The sequence below is a fragment of the Leptonotus elevatus genome, chromosome 1, assembly GCF_054856555.1.
Source record: "Leptonotus elevatus isolate MCC_2025b chromosome 1, RoL_Lele_1.0, whole genome shotgun sequence".
NCBI classification, from domain to species: domain Eukaryota; kingdom Metazoa; phylum Chordata; class Actinopteri; order Syngnathiformes; family Syngnathidae; genus Leptonotus; species Leptonotus elevatus.
The window spans coordinates 12,349,507-12,366,181 of record NC_141239.1 but is presented as its reverse complement, the minus strand read 5'-3'; the positions used below and the strand labels follow the sequence as shown (position 1 = coordinate 12,366,181).

General features: G+C 40.6%; 1 protein-coding gene across 2 annotated transcripts; it reads right to left on the bottom strand.

Moving 5' to 3' along the window:
* Positions 1 to 6,087: 6,087 nt before the first annotated feature.
* LOC147180918 (uncharacterized) lies at positions 6,088 to 16,433 on the bottom strand. 2 transcript variants are annotated; one of them, XM_086066771.1, is made up of 3 exons: positions 15,388 to 16,433; positions 14,269 to 14,908; positions 6,088 to 9,598 (listed from the first exon to the last, which is right to left on the bottom strand). In XM_086066771.1, the coding sequence occupies exons 1-2, from the start codon at positions 16,375 to 16,377 to the stop codon at positions 14,390 to 14,392; spliced, it is 1,509 nt and encodes a 502-aa protein (XP_085922897.1). In that variant the 5' UTR covers positions 16,378 to 16,433; the 3' UTR covers positions 6,088 to 9,598; positions 14,269 to 14,389. The 2 variants fall into 2 exon arrangements, with proteins under 2 accessions (XP_085922897.1, XP_085922898.1); XM_086066772.1 differs by having other exon boundaries at positions 6,088 to 9,595.
* Between the last annotated feature and the right edge of the window lie 242 nt (positions 16,434 to 16,675).

Here is a 16,675-nt window from a genome sequence, read left to right as displayed (position 1 = left end):
ATTATTGAACTGTTTGTTGAGATTTGTAATTGAATTTGTTGGCAATAATGAAAAATAAGAGCCAAAGTGTAGGAGGACGTTCCGAGATGTGCAATATATTACAATATAATATATTAATAATGCTTGAACATGTTTATGTCAGATTTGACACAATAAAAACTGTATTAAGAAGGTAGTTGTTTTTGACTGCTGCTTTGGTTAGCAACTGAGCTCAGCAGCTATCAATTGCTTCTATGAACTGAGATAATTGTTACACAGTCTGGATAGATGTGCACAACATTGCGTAGCAGCCACGTCAGGGTTTGCTGGAACGCTAATCATAACTGTAGGTGCTGCTGTTTTGGTTGGCAACTGAGTTCAAATGGGCTCAGTATAACAACAGCTAGTCTATGAAGTGAGTTAACTGTTGCGTCATTCCATAAACTGTAAGGATTGCGGACATTGTACACACACAAAAAAAAAACATTGTTAAAGGAGCTGCTGTTTTGGTTAGCAACAGCGATTCAGTAGGCTCAGGAGAAAACAATATATATATATAACAATATATTTTATAATATATATAAAAGTTGTGCAAAAGTATCCCACAACATAAAGTTGGATTCACACAACACTGTGGAGCAGCCACATCACAAATCAACCAATATTTATAGGCCGTTAAATGTGCTGCTGTTTTGTTTGGCAATGGTGCTCAAATGGGCTAACCCTCTAATGACCATTTCCCATTTGTAAACGACAGCATCCGTGAACTGAGCTATTGACAGTTTATTCTTACTTGGGACTATTTGAGGATACTATTTGAGGATGAAGGACTTTCCAGGTATTTTTGCTTTGGTGCTTGTGCTCGGTGGCTGCAGATTGAGACAGTTGGCACGCAGGCAGAGGCGGCATGTTTGCTGACAGGCTTCTGTGAAAGCCGCATGAATGAATTCCTTCTCCGCCGCCCTTCCTCCAGGGCGCAGTTGAAAAAGTAAAAGGCCACCGGCAAAGACGACCTTCATTGAAACATGGTTTTAGTTGCCATAAGCACAACAAACCCACACCAGAGTGAGTCATCATGCAAAAGGGTTTTGTTTCCTTCCTGCTGGTGTTTTGGGAGAAATAATAAGCAAAACCTGGGGAGAACAAATCTGAAGGTTTCTAACAATGCTTGTCAAGCCACAGATGTTGGCTGTTTACCGCACTCCGTGGCAGAGCTGCAACGAGATAAATCCCAAATTGAAATTTACACTCAATGCTGCCAAGATGCTTCCTTGCCAGAGTAGATTGTCTGTGTTATTCAAAGTGACTGGAAAGTCCACCCAATTCCTGTCCGGTTGTGCTCAAATCAGAACGTTGTGGACCGCAGCGGCAGATAGGAATGTCTCCAGACTTGTTAGAACTCTATTTAAATACTTTTTAAGCTAAAAACTAGCAAAGAGGATATATTTGTTACTTCATTTTGATTGGAAATTTCTTGTATATAAAATGATTGTTAAATAATGTTATTAAATAGTTAGATAATTTACTGTCAATGTAAATTTTAAGATAATGGTAACAAACATATATAAATAATAAAATATTACACATTCATTTGATTAAATATTTAAGTAATTTTAATTTGATAAATTAAAAATGTGTTAATTGAAAATTAATTAAGTTAATTGAAATGGCCAATGAGCAGTTGTGGTGTAGACTTCCCTGTATCAGAATTAGGAACACTTTCCTACATCAGAATTATCAGAATGAGTTCAATTGAAGTGTAATTGCACATCCACCCTAGTAGGTGGCAGTGCCAATCTCATTGTCAGAGTGTGGAAGGAGTATTAGCTCTACTGTATTTACAAACATTTTACAGATAATTGATTATTATGATTATTTCTAGTCACGGCGGAGAGTTGGTGGGGTGGGGGGGGGGGGTATATTTTCATCTAACAAAAAATAATTGAAAAGCACTGTCCGAAAGTGTATGCTTTCCAACGATACATGTGTGCCCGCAACATGCTCGTGATGCTGAAAAGGGGACAGTTGAATTTTCATCCATTTTCACAAATCCCTTCAATGTACAGTTCTCCCAACTCAGCTGGCCGGCATCTTTTTAGACCCGGGTGTCATTTTAAACATATCGCGCCGTAGAGAGGACTCACCTCTGTTTGTTCAGCTGCGGGCCTTCGCACCAACATCTGGACCCAGTCGGGCCTCGCGCGAGCACTGAGGCGCGAAAACACGAAGGCTGGCAAGCACAAGTTTGGCCCGTGCCAATACAACACAGCACACAGGTGGGCACAGTCCACCATCTGCTTGGAGACCACACCTGCAATCTGTTGCTGACTGTCAAAATTAATCATGAAGAAGTCAGAATGCTAATGCTAACCAGTATTGTACAAAAAAATAATCAGCCTGCTCTTTTGTATGTGCCTTGACCTGAATCATGCTTTGCAATTGCTTGCAAGATTCTATAGAACATTTCACAACTCAGAAAGCTGTTACCAGGGCAGACAGTTTCCACATGGCGTTTGGAGACATTCCTTCGGCCACCCTTTGGTACGGGGTCATATTTCTACAAATAAAAAAGCCGGGGCCACGTAAGAACTGACAGGCAGGCAGGAAAGCATCACGTCAGTCCTGTTCAGGCAGAGTCGAGAAACTCCTCGGCATTTCTGTCATCCGCTCAAGATTAAGAGCAGCGTCGGTGCAGACGTCTTGGAACGCTCCAACTCTTGAGTGGGGACCCGTGATGAAATGTTTCTCCTTCGAGCTGGGTGGTATGGTGACTTGGGTGGTATTCACTGAGGGATGCTTCTAAGGATTTGCAGTGTGTTTTATTTTTCATTGTCTGGAAGGCTCCCCTTTAGTGTACCTGCGAACCATCTGTTTAGTGCACCCTGGATCATCCATTTAGCAGCCAACCCCAACACCAGTCACTTGACTAGTGATGTTAACTACCATTGCTTCAAGCGTTCTCTTCAGTTCAGAAGCTGCATCAAAGCCTTCTGTATGCTCTAGCAAAAAAAAAAAAAAAAGTAGAAATAATTTTTTAGGACACTGGTAATATTTAAAATAGAACATATTTATACGTTTTTGGGAGCAAATGAGTTAATGACATCACTCAAGATTGTTCCATAATGGCACTAACCTAAAATATTTTTCTAAAATCAAATTTAGAACATTTAACCTGGAGTTTTAAAATGTACAACCTCTTGTTCGATCCGACAGTGCATCCTCAAAAAATAAAAGTTCACATCCACTAAATCGTTAATAATCGTGTACACCATGATCAGATCAAACATAACACAACGATGAGTTAAGGACTGAAAATTAATGTTGGCAATAAGCAGCTACAATATTAGACAAGGTGAGTACTCCGTCCTTGAAAGTCTCACAAGACAAAAGCAAGGAAACAATGGTGAGTGTTGTTCTTGGTTTGCTGTCTGAAATGCCAGAACAACTCCGGTATTTACAAAACGCTAAAAATGCATTCCTCTTTCCAACGTGATTGAAAAGCCTTGACAGCAACCACGCCGGGGTTGTTACTTAGGCCATATCAAAATCACTCAAGGAAATAGTTTGAAACACAGATCACACAGAGCAAAACAATATTAAGGGGAAACATTTTTCCTGGAAAGCAGGCTATAGCTCAAATGTTACCAACATAATAATAATAATAATAATAATAATAATAATAATAATAATAAGAAGAAGAAGAAGAAGTAGAAGAAGAAGAAGAAGAAACAAGATGTTGCAACAGAAGCTAGTCTTGTTAGCTTAGCTGGCTAACACTAGCATTTTGATCCAACAACATTTAAGTACAGTATTGCTTATGTTTTTTTGTTTTGTTTTTGTCCATTTTTCCTTTCCTTTATGTTAGAGGATACAAAGGGGTGACTGGTGACTTTGGACAGACCATAGCATAGCATAGCAACAGGCCAACATACAGTTGTGCTTGAAAGTTTACATACCTTATGAGCACAACTGTAAATGTACAAAAGCGAAACGTCACTTAATGACACCAAAAAAAAAATGCTATGAATCGTCACCCAGATTCACGTGCACATCTCTATTTAACCATTGCCACAGTATGTTGGATTTTATGGGCACCGAGTCTTTTTCTCACCATGGAGTGCGCTCATAAGTTTACATAGCCTACCCCTCTGTTATGTAAACTTACAAATGCTGTAAGTTACAGCCTGTAACCAACAGCTAGCATTGCTTGCTTAGACTACAGACGGATTACACTAACGTCATGAGCTTTATAACACCGCCACATAACCGCTTTTCATCTCAAGTGTTTGCTTTAGCTTTAAGAACTTTAAGACAGCTTACTTATTACTTCTACTAACTCTCAAAGCAGCATGGTGTCTCCTTCAAGTAATTCATGTGAATTTACACTGATTACGTAGAGGGGATATCCATATAAATGTATCCTATTGATTTTTAACTGATTCATCTGATGCAGTCAAACATATGGCCCAGTGGGTCGTATCAGGCCCGCAAAGGGGTTTAATCCGGCCCGCGAGACGATGTTGTACAGTAAATAATACATTTTAAAAAAGTAATGTCGAACCAATTAATCAGCTGGCCTCAATCAAAACGTATACATTTGTAATTTTGCAAGCAGTCCTCAGATGAGCAATGCAACTTGTACATGGAATCGTCCTGGATGTCATTATTTTACACACAACTAAAAGTTAGTTTGTTTAAAAAAAAAATTTTTTTAATCATAGACCGACATAAACGTGTTCAAAATACGAAACTATTTCAATAACTGGTAACACAAATACATATGACAAGGATTAATGTCCTTATAACTTCATTAACTGTGCCACACAATACATTCTGGGAACAATATATATGCAATTTTAACAATATGATTACAGTTGAGATCTGTAATTTAGGGCTGGCCCACAAATAGCGAAAATCTGTGTATAATTGACGGCAATTGTTTTAAAATTGTATACCATTATTTTACCGATCCAGCCCACTTGGAAATATATTTTCCTCCAATGCGGCCTCTGAGCTCATATGAGTTTGACACTCCTGATCTAACGTTTAGATGATTGTGGGTTTGATTCTAACCCACAAGTGTCAAACTCATGGCAGATCTAGCCTGCCACATTATTTCAGGTGGTTCGCAAAAGCAAATCAAGCACATCAACTTCCATGATGCTTGCTAAAATGTGCATCAACATTTAAAATTGTCATTTGTAATAAAGAATCATTGAAATATTGTGAGCATTTTCTTCTTACCAAACCCCTTATTACATGAGCAATTTAAACAATATCAAAATCCATTTATTTGTTGTACTCTGTATGAGGAGGTGATTAATCAATCATATGGTCATAACGGCCATCCAAAGGAAACCGACCCGTAACTACAATGAGTTCGACAACAAAACCAAAACATTTGTTGTGGTTTGGGTGCTCTTTCTGGAATTCCCTAAGATGCTGTGAAATGTCTGTCGAAATAGGAAAATAGTACATTGCTGTCAAGTAAGTATGTTGAAGTGATACATCTTGGCTGAGAAACTAAACATTGTATGTAGGGGAGGAGCTAAACTTAGCCTGGGTTGTTTGTGGCAGTCATAGAGATGTGCATGCACAGGTGCACTTCTGGTGTATTTTTTGAGATCATAGTTTGCATTATATTTAGAATTCACACTATCAATATAGGAAATCATACACATACTATATTTTAAAAGGGCTGTTCTGTGCTGTGATCGGCAAGTCATCCTTTTGGGGCGTGTCTTGACAAAAGGCTAATTGGGAACACGTTTTTCAAAGACCCACATATATGACCATCTTACCCTGACAGGCTTGCTTTCAGTGAATCAAGCAGTTGGCCCACAGATGACTGTACTTGCTGCCGGGCCAAGGCGGTGAGCTGTGATATCAGCAGGCGCTCGTGAGAGCAGCCGGGTGAAATTCTCAGACAAGATTTAAACAAACACACACGCAGATGCTGGCCAAACCACGGTCAAGCTAGCATCGGCTAAAACGAGAGATCACACAGCGCCACCTCATGATCGACTGGAGTATTCCCTATTCCCACTTGGCTTTTTTTTTTCTCCCAGGAATCCATCTCCCATAAATCACTTGACGAGGACACAGGAATGCTAGTCACTTCATTTTATTTCAAAGTTAAAATGTGGGACATTCAGAGCTGCATTACCTCATCCACCAGATAATTGAGATGTCAAATTGATTTATTTGAGACACACACACAAGCGCGCGCGCGCACACGCACGCGAATTCAACCTTACTACACTTCTATCTCATCTAGCACACAGTAAAAAATAAATAAAAAATCACAACCGCCCCCCCCCCCCTTTTTTTTAACAGCTTCAACGATACACATCTCGAGCTGCCAACTACGGTTTGATGTTAACTGAAATACATTAATCATGTCATAAAAAGATAAGTTCGTTTTTCTCCTATGTACAAATATCTTCACCTTATCAATTTAAAGCAGTGATAAAGTGTGGTATGCAGGCTCCCTCTAGTGATACAGGAAAGAATCACAAGCATTGTTTAGCTGTATTAAACTTTAAGCTCAATACTTTTGCATTTCATCTTTAAGACTTTTTTTGTTTTGTTTTTTACATTTGCTGGCATACATTTTTATATCCTTTATGTGCATTTTTTTTTAAATCAAATAATTAAGAAACACTTTTTTTAAGGACAGTATTAGTGTTCAAACTGTGCATGTACTTTAATATCTGCATACATTGATTCATCCTGCCTGTGAATGAGCTTAGCAAGTATGTTTAGGTGCTCTGTTAGCAAATTTAAAAATTGGCTTTCTGTACTTAAATGACCGACACAGGTGGAAGCATTCAAACTTGAGTATAATTGAAGCTCAAAGCAGCGATTAACTGGCCATCACAACCCCTTTTCGTGGGAAATTCTTGAAATAATCATCAAAATGTGATGCATTGTACACGAACCGTGATTTTGGGTGTACGGTGGATCTCAAGCTGACTCATAACGGCAGTGTCAAAGGGCAAATATTTGAGCAATTATAACCTGAGTGGGTGGGGATTTTTGTGCGGTGGATGACATGTGCAAGCTAGCAAGGACACGCTAACATCTAAGAGGCCAGGAAAACCATCCTGGGTCCTGATTGTCAATAGCCAACGAACGACTGGACATCAAATGTGCTTGTAATTCATCCAAATCATTTTTCGGCTATCTGGGTAGCACATGGGTTCTTCAACATTTTGGGTTTAAGGAGGGAGAAAATATTCCACAACAGCTATTTTTAACATTGCTACCATGTGTGTGAATACCATGAGAATTATTTAGTTTTTGAATATTTCAGCTTGAATATTCATAAACCAGTAGAGTTATTTTTTATTTTTATTTTCTTTAAAGAAACCACCATGCCCAAGGAATATTACATATCAGAGACAAAAGGCGTAACAGACGAGGTGTCAATCAATTGCCGTGCACTCACAGGCACTCTAATTGACAATTCTGAACATCTGGGACATTTCTAATATTTCCGCAATGCAATGCAAATGCTTACTTTATACGATGAAAACAAACGGTGGGTTGTATTGTTTTTGCCTGTGGCTATCATACAAACCAGACAGATTGTTATAGTATAATAATCTTCCCAAACCAAATTACAAGGATCCAAAGTCCAATACTTTTCAATGAGCAGAAAGCATCATTTCACCAAGTAAGACCGCCATTTTGACTGTGACGTAAGCTCGGAATTGTCAATAGCCAAACACTGCGAAACTCCCTGCAGCTTTACGCTGACCTGTTAGCATTAGTTTCAGGGCCTTTGCAAAAACTATTTTGGGATATCAACCACTGGAAAATGGCTGCCGAGAAGTGTCCATTCCTAGTTTGCCAACTACTGGGGCAGATGAGCAAACAGAAGCAGAGCGAAGGGACCTCAGACAGTGAGAGGATTCAGAAGCAACACAAACTAGCAACATTTCTGCGCGACAGATACGTTTATCAACTCTTTCGAGTTTTAATTGATTGCAATTTCCAGGATAATAAAATTTTGAACATTCAGGCTTATCGTAACACTATTACAAAAAAAGTCATGCTACCAAAATAGCAGCTGTTGCTAACATCGGCGCATTTACAGTGCTAATGCTAGCTTAGCATTGCTAGCGCTGTAATTTTGTTGAAGCTGGACATAGTTTTCTGTAACTAAAACAGCAACGCACTTTCACAATCGCATGTCTTTATTAACGGCCATGTTTGAGAATTGTCACGGATGTCTAAAAATAACAAATAATAAATGCCATCTACTTGCCGTAGTGAAAATTGAAGCCACCGGCGGCCATCTTGCGTTGGCACTTGTGCCTAACTCGAATACAGAGTGATTTCTCTGTGGCTTTTTCACACTTTTGAAAATGCAATAGTGTGTGGCATACAGTGTATCAATAAGTCTGGGTATCAATAGTGTATCAATAAGTCTGTGAGAAGCCCTACATTCACATTTCATTAGTAAGAATGCGATTATAAATCCTTTCTCAAAAGGTATATCTCCCAGGGCTACTAAAAGAATCATATGCATCAAGTTATGTTAATAATTTGATTGAAGCAAAACCCGTCAGGAAAATATTCAGTAAATAGGAGACTGTTACTATGAAATGTAAAACCATATAACCTCGATAAATCACGATGCGGATAACGGTGTTTTCAGCTAAAACCAAACAGAAGTTGTCAGAAACAGTGGCAACACATGTTGTCTGGCCTCTGACTTCATCCACGAGAGGCCACTGTTAGTCGAGGTTATTTTTAGACATCCAAAGCCTGTGCACATAAGTGAGGAGCGCGACTTTGGTCAGAGACTTGGTGGGAGGGGATGAGGGGTTGTGGGCGTTGCATTTTAGTAAAGTGAGGCTACGTTCAAGTCTTGCTAGATTTTCTAAAACTGCAATTTCCCCTTAATTGTGTCCAATTGATTTCAATGTAATATTTAATTGCTGACTTACATGCACTAACAAAATGGCTGTTAGACCCCTCATAAATTGCAAAGGCAGTGATTTGAGCATGTTGGGAGCTTTTTGACCCGGGATATGTGCTTCCAAGACATACAAGCCTACATGAGAAAAGAGTGTGAGAGATAGCTAGAAATGCTAATGTCAGATTTAAGTGATACCTCACAATCATATCAAAGCTTTTAATGGACTCAAAATTGAGGTAGAGAGATTTTTATCGGTGTGATGATCCCAATGTGTAGGTAAGCGCTCCTTTAAAAATGATATGATAAGATTTATTGGTCATGATTTTGCAGACCCCCAAGTTAGGGTTTGGGGCCCTAGTTTGAGAAGCTCTAATCTAAGATTGCACTGAACTACTGGATCACTGAAGATCCACTGGTGCCTGTAATCCATTTGTCTGTTTTCCGGTTAAATCAGTCCACGGTCCGCTTTCATTTCTTCAATTACATAAGATAGACGTATTTTTGCCACTAACTGGACGTGGGCCCGCATCCTGCCGGGAAGCAGCGCACCTCCTCTTGGCTCTTGTTTGATTGCAGTTTATCCATCAACTTATTTGGCAGATTCACCACCAGAACGGTACAGCTTTCACAGGGAGAGTTTTCCACTCGGAATGATCCCCGCTCCGAGGCCACGCTCCACCGCTTCTCCTGCTGGAAAGACATCCCCACAAGAGAAACAAAAATTGGTCAACATTGGTCACCTTTTTGAGTTGATATCTTTTCATCGAATTAGACTGCACATACACGCTGTACTTCAGCTCAAGGATTTTCTTGTTAAATAACATGGGCATAGTCCCAAAAAGCAGAGTGTTTATTTCTTCGCATGCTGAAAAGGCCTCTTTTTTTTCTGTGTCCTTGTGAGTCATGTTCTCTTCACTCGCGCTGAGCATTTTTCTTTTTTTTCTTTTAAATCAAATTATCAAGTTGTTATCCATGGTAGAGTCTCTGCACATACCAACGGAGCTGTCAGACCTTCACACAGAAAAGAAAAATTATGCCATGACAAGAATAAATAAAGTAAAACCCGGTTTAAAAAAAAGAAAAAGAAAAGAAAAAGCCTGACAGAAATGCAGGGAGCATTTTGGCTTGGTGGAGTGTTGTAAAATGTTTTGTAATGTAAAATATGTGCCTGACTTAAAGGTTGAGAAATATTGTGCTATATATAATCAGAAATTCCAAATTTTACTTGAGGTCTGCCAACATTGGCAGTTCGATTGCAGCCGGATTCCTGAGTGAATAATAGTGCATGTGTGACTGAGTAACATTGCACCCAATCTGTTGTGGCAGCCATTTAACATCAAAGCCACTCTGGGTGACTAAATCCTTGGAAATGTCAACAGCATCACTTGAATATGGAAGACGCTGCCTGCAGAGATGCTGAAGGACTCTTAAAAAGGGACAAAAATTTGACTTTTCATTTGCTTTTCTATAAATAGTTTGGTGTCTGGAGTACCTGGCCAGCCAGCGAGTGTGAAATTACACATTACATCTAACCACCCCCACAATAAATTTCTCCACTAATGGGAATATTTGGTTAAATTATTCAGTGAATATCCATCCATCCATTTTCGTACCCATTAGGCTTGTATAGGTGAGCTGTAGCCTAGCCCTGCTGATTTGGGCAAAAGGCAAGCAACACGCTGGACTAGTCACCAGTCAATTTCAGGGTCCGGAATAGACCATTAAATAAATACTCATACTCACATTCTCGTCGCAATTTAGAGCCTTCAAATAAGAGTTCTCGTACCTTGTGGATCCAGGAACGCTTTATAAGGGGGAGATTGTTCCAAAGACCCCCGCATAATCCTAATGCCAATTTAATGTGTAGTACTACTCAGTGTACCACTAAATACCCAGGGTTTTAAGTAAACATGGTGACGCTGCATTTAGCTGTTATGCTGCACACAAATGGAATAAGCTGCCAACAGAAGTGAAATCGGCCCTCGAGTCCTGCTTTTAAATCCAGGTTAAAAACTTTGCTTTTTTCACATGCCTTTGATTCGGGCCCTTTAAACATCTTTAAATAAATAAAAATCCTTTCAATTATTATTATTATTATAATTATTATTATATATATTTTTTTCTAATGTTTTTTTGTTTTTATTATCAAAGTGTAAATAAAAGGTTAAGAAAAATCTACTTTTCAAACAGAGAACTTCAAAAAAATACAACTTTATTCTTGTATTATTATATCATGCCTTTCATTTATTCTAATACTATGTATGCATGTGTATGTATATATATATATATATATATATATATATATATATGTATATATATATATGTATATATACTATATATATATATATATACACAATAGAATTTTATACATCTAATAATAACCCGTTTGTTCTTTAAAAAAAATTAAGAAGCTTTATTCATGTAGAGAAAATATGTCAACAATATCAGAGCTTTTAATTAACCCGAAGCCAAGGTAACTACTCCCAAACTCAACTATTTGCAGATTTTGTTCAATGTTGATTTTTTATTTACATTATCCTCCAAAATTCACTGAAAAACTCAACTATTTGCTGTCTTTATGTTCTTTCTGAACACCCTAACATAACACAAGATGGCGCCAAATCCCCATCAAATTTGGAAGTAGCATCTCCAGGCAATTAGAAACCTTTTCTTGCGGTGGTGCAATCAATTCCATGCAGATTTGTGCCATTTTTGAATGGGCTCGGTCCCTTTCGTTATATTGGTGCCAGTTCTAATGAGCAGGTATGCACTTTATTAAATTTAATTATTTTATTGACCCTCAAGTCACAGCTTGCGGACTCCAATTGGAGAACCCCTGACCTAACGTGCACATTTTTGGGCTGTAAGAGGAAGCCAAAGCACCCATCAAAAACAATTGCATCATAATGTATGCCTCTTTGGAAAACAAATTCAACTCTCATTCGGAGTGAATAAACTCGTCGGAGCTAAACACGCTCATGTCCCCTCGTTGCGGTGGAGGAGGCACAGTGGGATTTTCATGGACGCCGCAAATATACCGAGCGCTCGCCTCACTCCGTATGGCAGGTGGCCAGTGGGTTTTATGATTAAAACCAGATTGTGCTTGCCCAAAAAGAAAAATATACTGCAGTTGCACATAGTCTGCACAAGAGGGAAGTACAGGGAGTCCGCCAAAACATCTGCAAATGTTGTCTTTTTTAGGGGTGAATATTTATCATTGCTGAGGTCATGGGTAATCACCAAGAAGAAGAAAAGTGGACGATGGGTTAATTATGGCAATTTTGAGTCAGAGCTGTGATCATCCTGTAAATACAATAACGCCTCTGTTGTGTCACATGACTGCAGGCGATAGGCCGCGGGGGTCTTCTTGTGCCAAAATGTGCATCTGAGCTGCCGCCAGCTTCCAGTTCAGGCATGACTAATGCACATTGAGAAAAAAAAAAAGGCTGCGTTTCACCATTATCTGCTTTTGTGTCCTCGGATTTTAATGCTGAATGGGCAAGAATATAAAATGTAATTACTTACCGGGTTTGAAAACCTCAAGAAAGCAGACACACTGTATTCACGGTACATGGAAAAAAAGATGGCAAATTGATTCGCATGCTGCACTTAAGGTGAAGTCAGTGTATTACTTATTGGATTCTAGTGTAAAAAAAATTACTTTGGTGAAGAAAGATGTACTGATTCAACTCATTTACTTAAGTTAAAAAAATATATAGGCTGAAATGTACAGAAGAGGATTAGGGCCAGTGAAGAGAGCAAACAATATTTTGGCAGGATTCTCACTTTATTTTCAGAATTCTCACTTTAATCTCAGAATTCTCACTTTAAAATGAGAATCCTCATTTTATTCTCATAATTCTGATTTTAAAGTGAAAATTCTCACTTTAAAGTCAGAAATTCTGAGAATAAAGTGAGAATTCTAAGAACCCTACAAAACTTTTTTTTTCTCTCTTCACTGGACCTAATCCTCTTCCGTAGAAACTTACTAGTACAAAAGTTGTTATTTATTTTTTTACGGTCAGTTATATACAATACAATGTTCCCTCTCATATTTGAGATTACAAAATATACCTAGCTGCAAATTATGGATTTTGAGCTATCAAATGTGTTCTAATAGCTTTGTTAACATTGGAGATAAACAAAAAGCTCAAAATACCTGAAAAATAAGACAAAACCTGGATGCATTTTTTTCAGATTGTTTTTCCCCTCAGCCTCCGAGATCAGCCAATCAAGGTCTCAACCGTTGACTTCAGACTTATTGATGTCATTTTTACGTCATGGTGTCATCTGCCGAGGTTAAAAAAAACTAACCAGTCTATTTTGACCAAGTAAGGAATAGAAACTATAGATATCTGTTTTAAGATGAAAGGAGTAAAAGTCAAAAGTCTTTAGAAACAATGCTCAAGACAGCTCCCTTAAAAATCGAATTAAGTATAGTAATGAAGATTTTTTTTCTTTTATTTGCTGCCACTGACATTGGATCTTTTCAACAAGACAGCTTTTACAGTGTGGACTGGGAAGTCATGTGACATCAACAAATGCAGACACGCTGCCTTCCCTGCCGCCCACACACAGAAACTGCACTCACTGAAGCACGCACACACACACACAACCTCACACACATGAAAAACACATAAAAACCCTTTTTAGTCACAGGCAAGAGAGACGCAATTCAGTTCCCGACTGTGACTGAACTGCCTGTAAACATGGCCCACGTCATCAACACTGTAAAGCAGTAGTGGTCTTATCTCAATTCTAATACATTGCCCCTTAAAATTGTATGAATTCATTGCCAACAGCCTATTCTCTTAATTTCGTAGTGTTTCCCTTGGCTGCAGCACTTCAAGTGCATTTTCAGTTTGTGAATGTTTTGTTGTTGTTGTTGTTGTTGTTGTTGTTGTTGTTTATTCAGGTTCCTTCTTGTCAATTTAACCTGCTGTCAGGCACCTTCAGAATCAGTAGTGCTGGCTGATGTAACTTCAACTAAATCCAGTCCGATTTTAAATGTCAGCATCTTGCCATCCTCTTGATTGTTTCCTCAGAGAAAAACCTTTTACAGCCATGTTCAACGAGCAAAACCAATCTGTAGCATTCTGCTAACATTAATAGGCTACCTCTCTTGGTGAGTGTGATGTATTTTGATGATTTTTTATGTATTTATGTTTTGTCATGTCTGAACAGCCCCGGGCAATGTATTGGACATTGTCGCATGCTGTTATACTGTGTTTTTGATTAATTGGGACATGACAGTAATGGTACAAGTCAGCTAAGCCCCCACGAAAGGCACAGGTACCAAATGCAAAGCCGTCACTGCTCTAAGGACTAAGAAAGACATCCTGTGTTGAGTGTGACCTTACCATGAAGTTGTTCCCCTGCTTGGAATTGCGCTGACCTCCACTCACTCCCGCGGGGTATCATGTTTCAAGCCCCCATGGCACTGGGGCTGCGGACCGCCGCTGCCACCACATCTCCCCTTCTTCACACCATGCTGTTGTTGCGGCATCTCCAGACGTTGGCGGGGGTCCTCGCCGCTTTGCTAGCTGGGTATGAGTCTTTGCTGCCATTCCCATTCTGCGGGTACAGCGGAGGCTTTTGAGTCCTCGAGTGCATCGTTGTGCTGTTGCCAATGACAACTTCAGGATTTAGATTGTGCGAACGGGACTCTGGGTTGCCCGCTTTGTGGTTGAGGTATGGCAGAGGTGGATGTCCGTTTGCGTGTTTGAGGTCCTTCGTGTGAACAGGCGGCGTGAAGCAGCGAGTTTTGACCACAGACGCCATGTGAACAGGGGATGGGGAGTTTGTTCTCAGGATGATGCGCTCCTCGTCGGAACGCCTCGGACACTCGACCGAAGCCTGCTTGCGATTGGACGGAGGCGACAGCGGAGTTCCCCCCGGATGAGCGGAGGCGTGAACGTCGCTTGTTGACCCACAAGCGATCCTGTGCGGATCCTCGCCGAGGTCCATACTGGCCGTGAGATGATCAATCTGCTCAATGACCTGATGGAAAACAAACAAAAAGTAACAACAACAAAATGAACAAAACAAGGTTAAATAAAGCAAAGTAAAATAACAATGTTCCTGTCGCTGTACCAGTTGATACAGGCAGAACTATGAACACAGACTATATTAGAACTTGTATGGGTATATCTGACAAGTACAATGGTTTCTAACATAAGACGACAGAGCATTTTTAAATCAAGGAAATATGGATAAAGACTGGATATTTAGTGTTGGCCTCAAGGCAGGCTTGCAGGGAACATGGCAGCATTCCGAAGGAAGTTCAGTGAAAATTGCTGTAAATCGCTCGGTCACACACCGATACGGTCCCGTGATCACGCAGAAATAAACTGAAGCGTGAACTGCACAGCGGGTGACCTCATCACTGCATATGCTGTTATTTGTGGACTTGAATGTCCTTTTATGTTGAGAAATATCAATTGAGAAGTTGGGACAACAAGACAATAGCAGAGTCCTACCTCTTTCATCTCCACCTGAACCTGCTTCAAACCTCCCAAGACGTCCTCCAGATCCGTCACCACTTGTCGGATCTGATCCTTTACTGAATCCTGCCCCTTGGCTTGCTTGGCCAAAGATGAATCTTGGCGCTGGTGCTGGTTGGCAACTGGCACTTCCGGACTATCGTCGACTGGGCTATGGATGCAAACTTCCTTTGGTTTATCTCGGTTGAAGTGCTTTTGTGGGACTTCAGTGGCGAAGAAACCTTTGTGAGCATGTCCATTACAGTTCTCCCCTGATCCACCAGAGTTCTGATGGGCATCTCTTCTCTTTGAGGGTTTAGACTTTGGTGTGCAGTGCCCGTTAGCCACGGGAAAAGAATGATCCAAATGGCCATTTTGCGGGACGCAAGTAGAACCATCCTCTCCTTTGTCCACAAGTACATTATAGTGGATAGTCCTGCTATATCCATACGCTTGACCGTTGACCCGCAGATGAGGAAGTGGATGTGGTACCCGGACGTGAAAGGGTTGTGCCCTGGCGTGGTTGTATGTGGTCACACAGTCACACTGCTCCCTGAAAGGCTGGCAGTGTCTCGCACCAAGCTCTGACGAGCGGCTCCATTGGGCAGGGTTGAACTCCCACGGGGGACTGAGTTGGGCCAAGTCATCTGACTGGCTGAAAGGGCCGGGCCCCAGGAACACTGGGTGTCTCTGGGGGCTGCAATAACCACCTCTGGATGCCCTTCCCCCTGCGTCCTTAACCCGAGGAAGCTGGCTGTTTCTGTGGCAATCCAGATGTGGGTGGTCTGGCTGTCTGCCTGATGCTGCTTGGTACCCCGATCCACTGTGGCGGGTGCAGCGCTGGCAAGGGAACGAGCCGGCGATGCCGTTGGGCTGGACAAATTGTCGGTGTCCCGTTGCTTGCCCGCCTTCTGCGTACATATCCAAAGAGGCTCGCATGGAAAACGGGTCCGAAAAACCTCTGCTGGCTCTGTGAAGTCCCGTCATTCACTCATTCTGTTTTCCTCATTTAGTGCCTTCGATAAAACTTCTCCTCAGCTCTTTCTCCCTCCACCCAAGACGTCTCCCTCCCCTTCCTTCCTGTCTGTTGTTTCCCCCACTTCTCTTCCCCAGCTCTTTTCTTCCCCTCTCTTTTCTTTCTCCCAACTTTTTCCTTCTTTCTCTCTCCTCCTCCTTCCCCCCTTCCCCTCTTGCCTTTCTTTTTTTTACCTCTCACGCTTCCTTGCTCTGTCTCATTTGCTGCCTCAGGAGTCTTTCTCTGTCTCTCTCTCACACACTCGCTCTC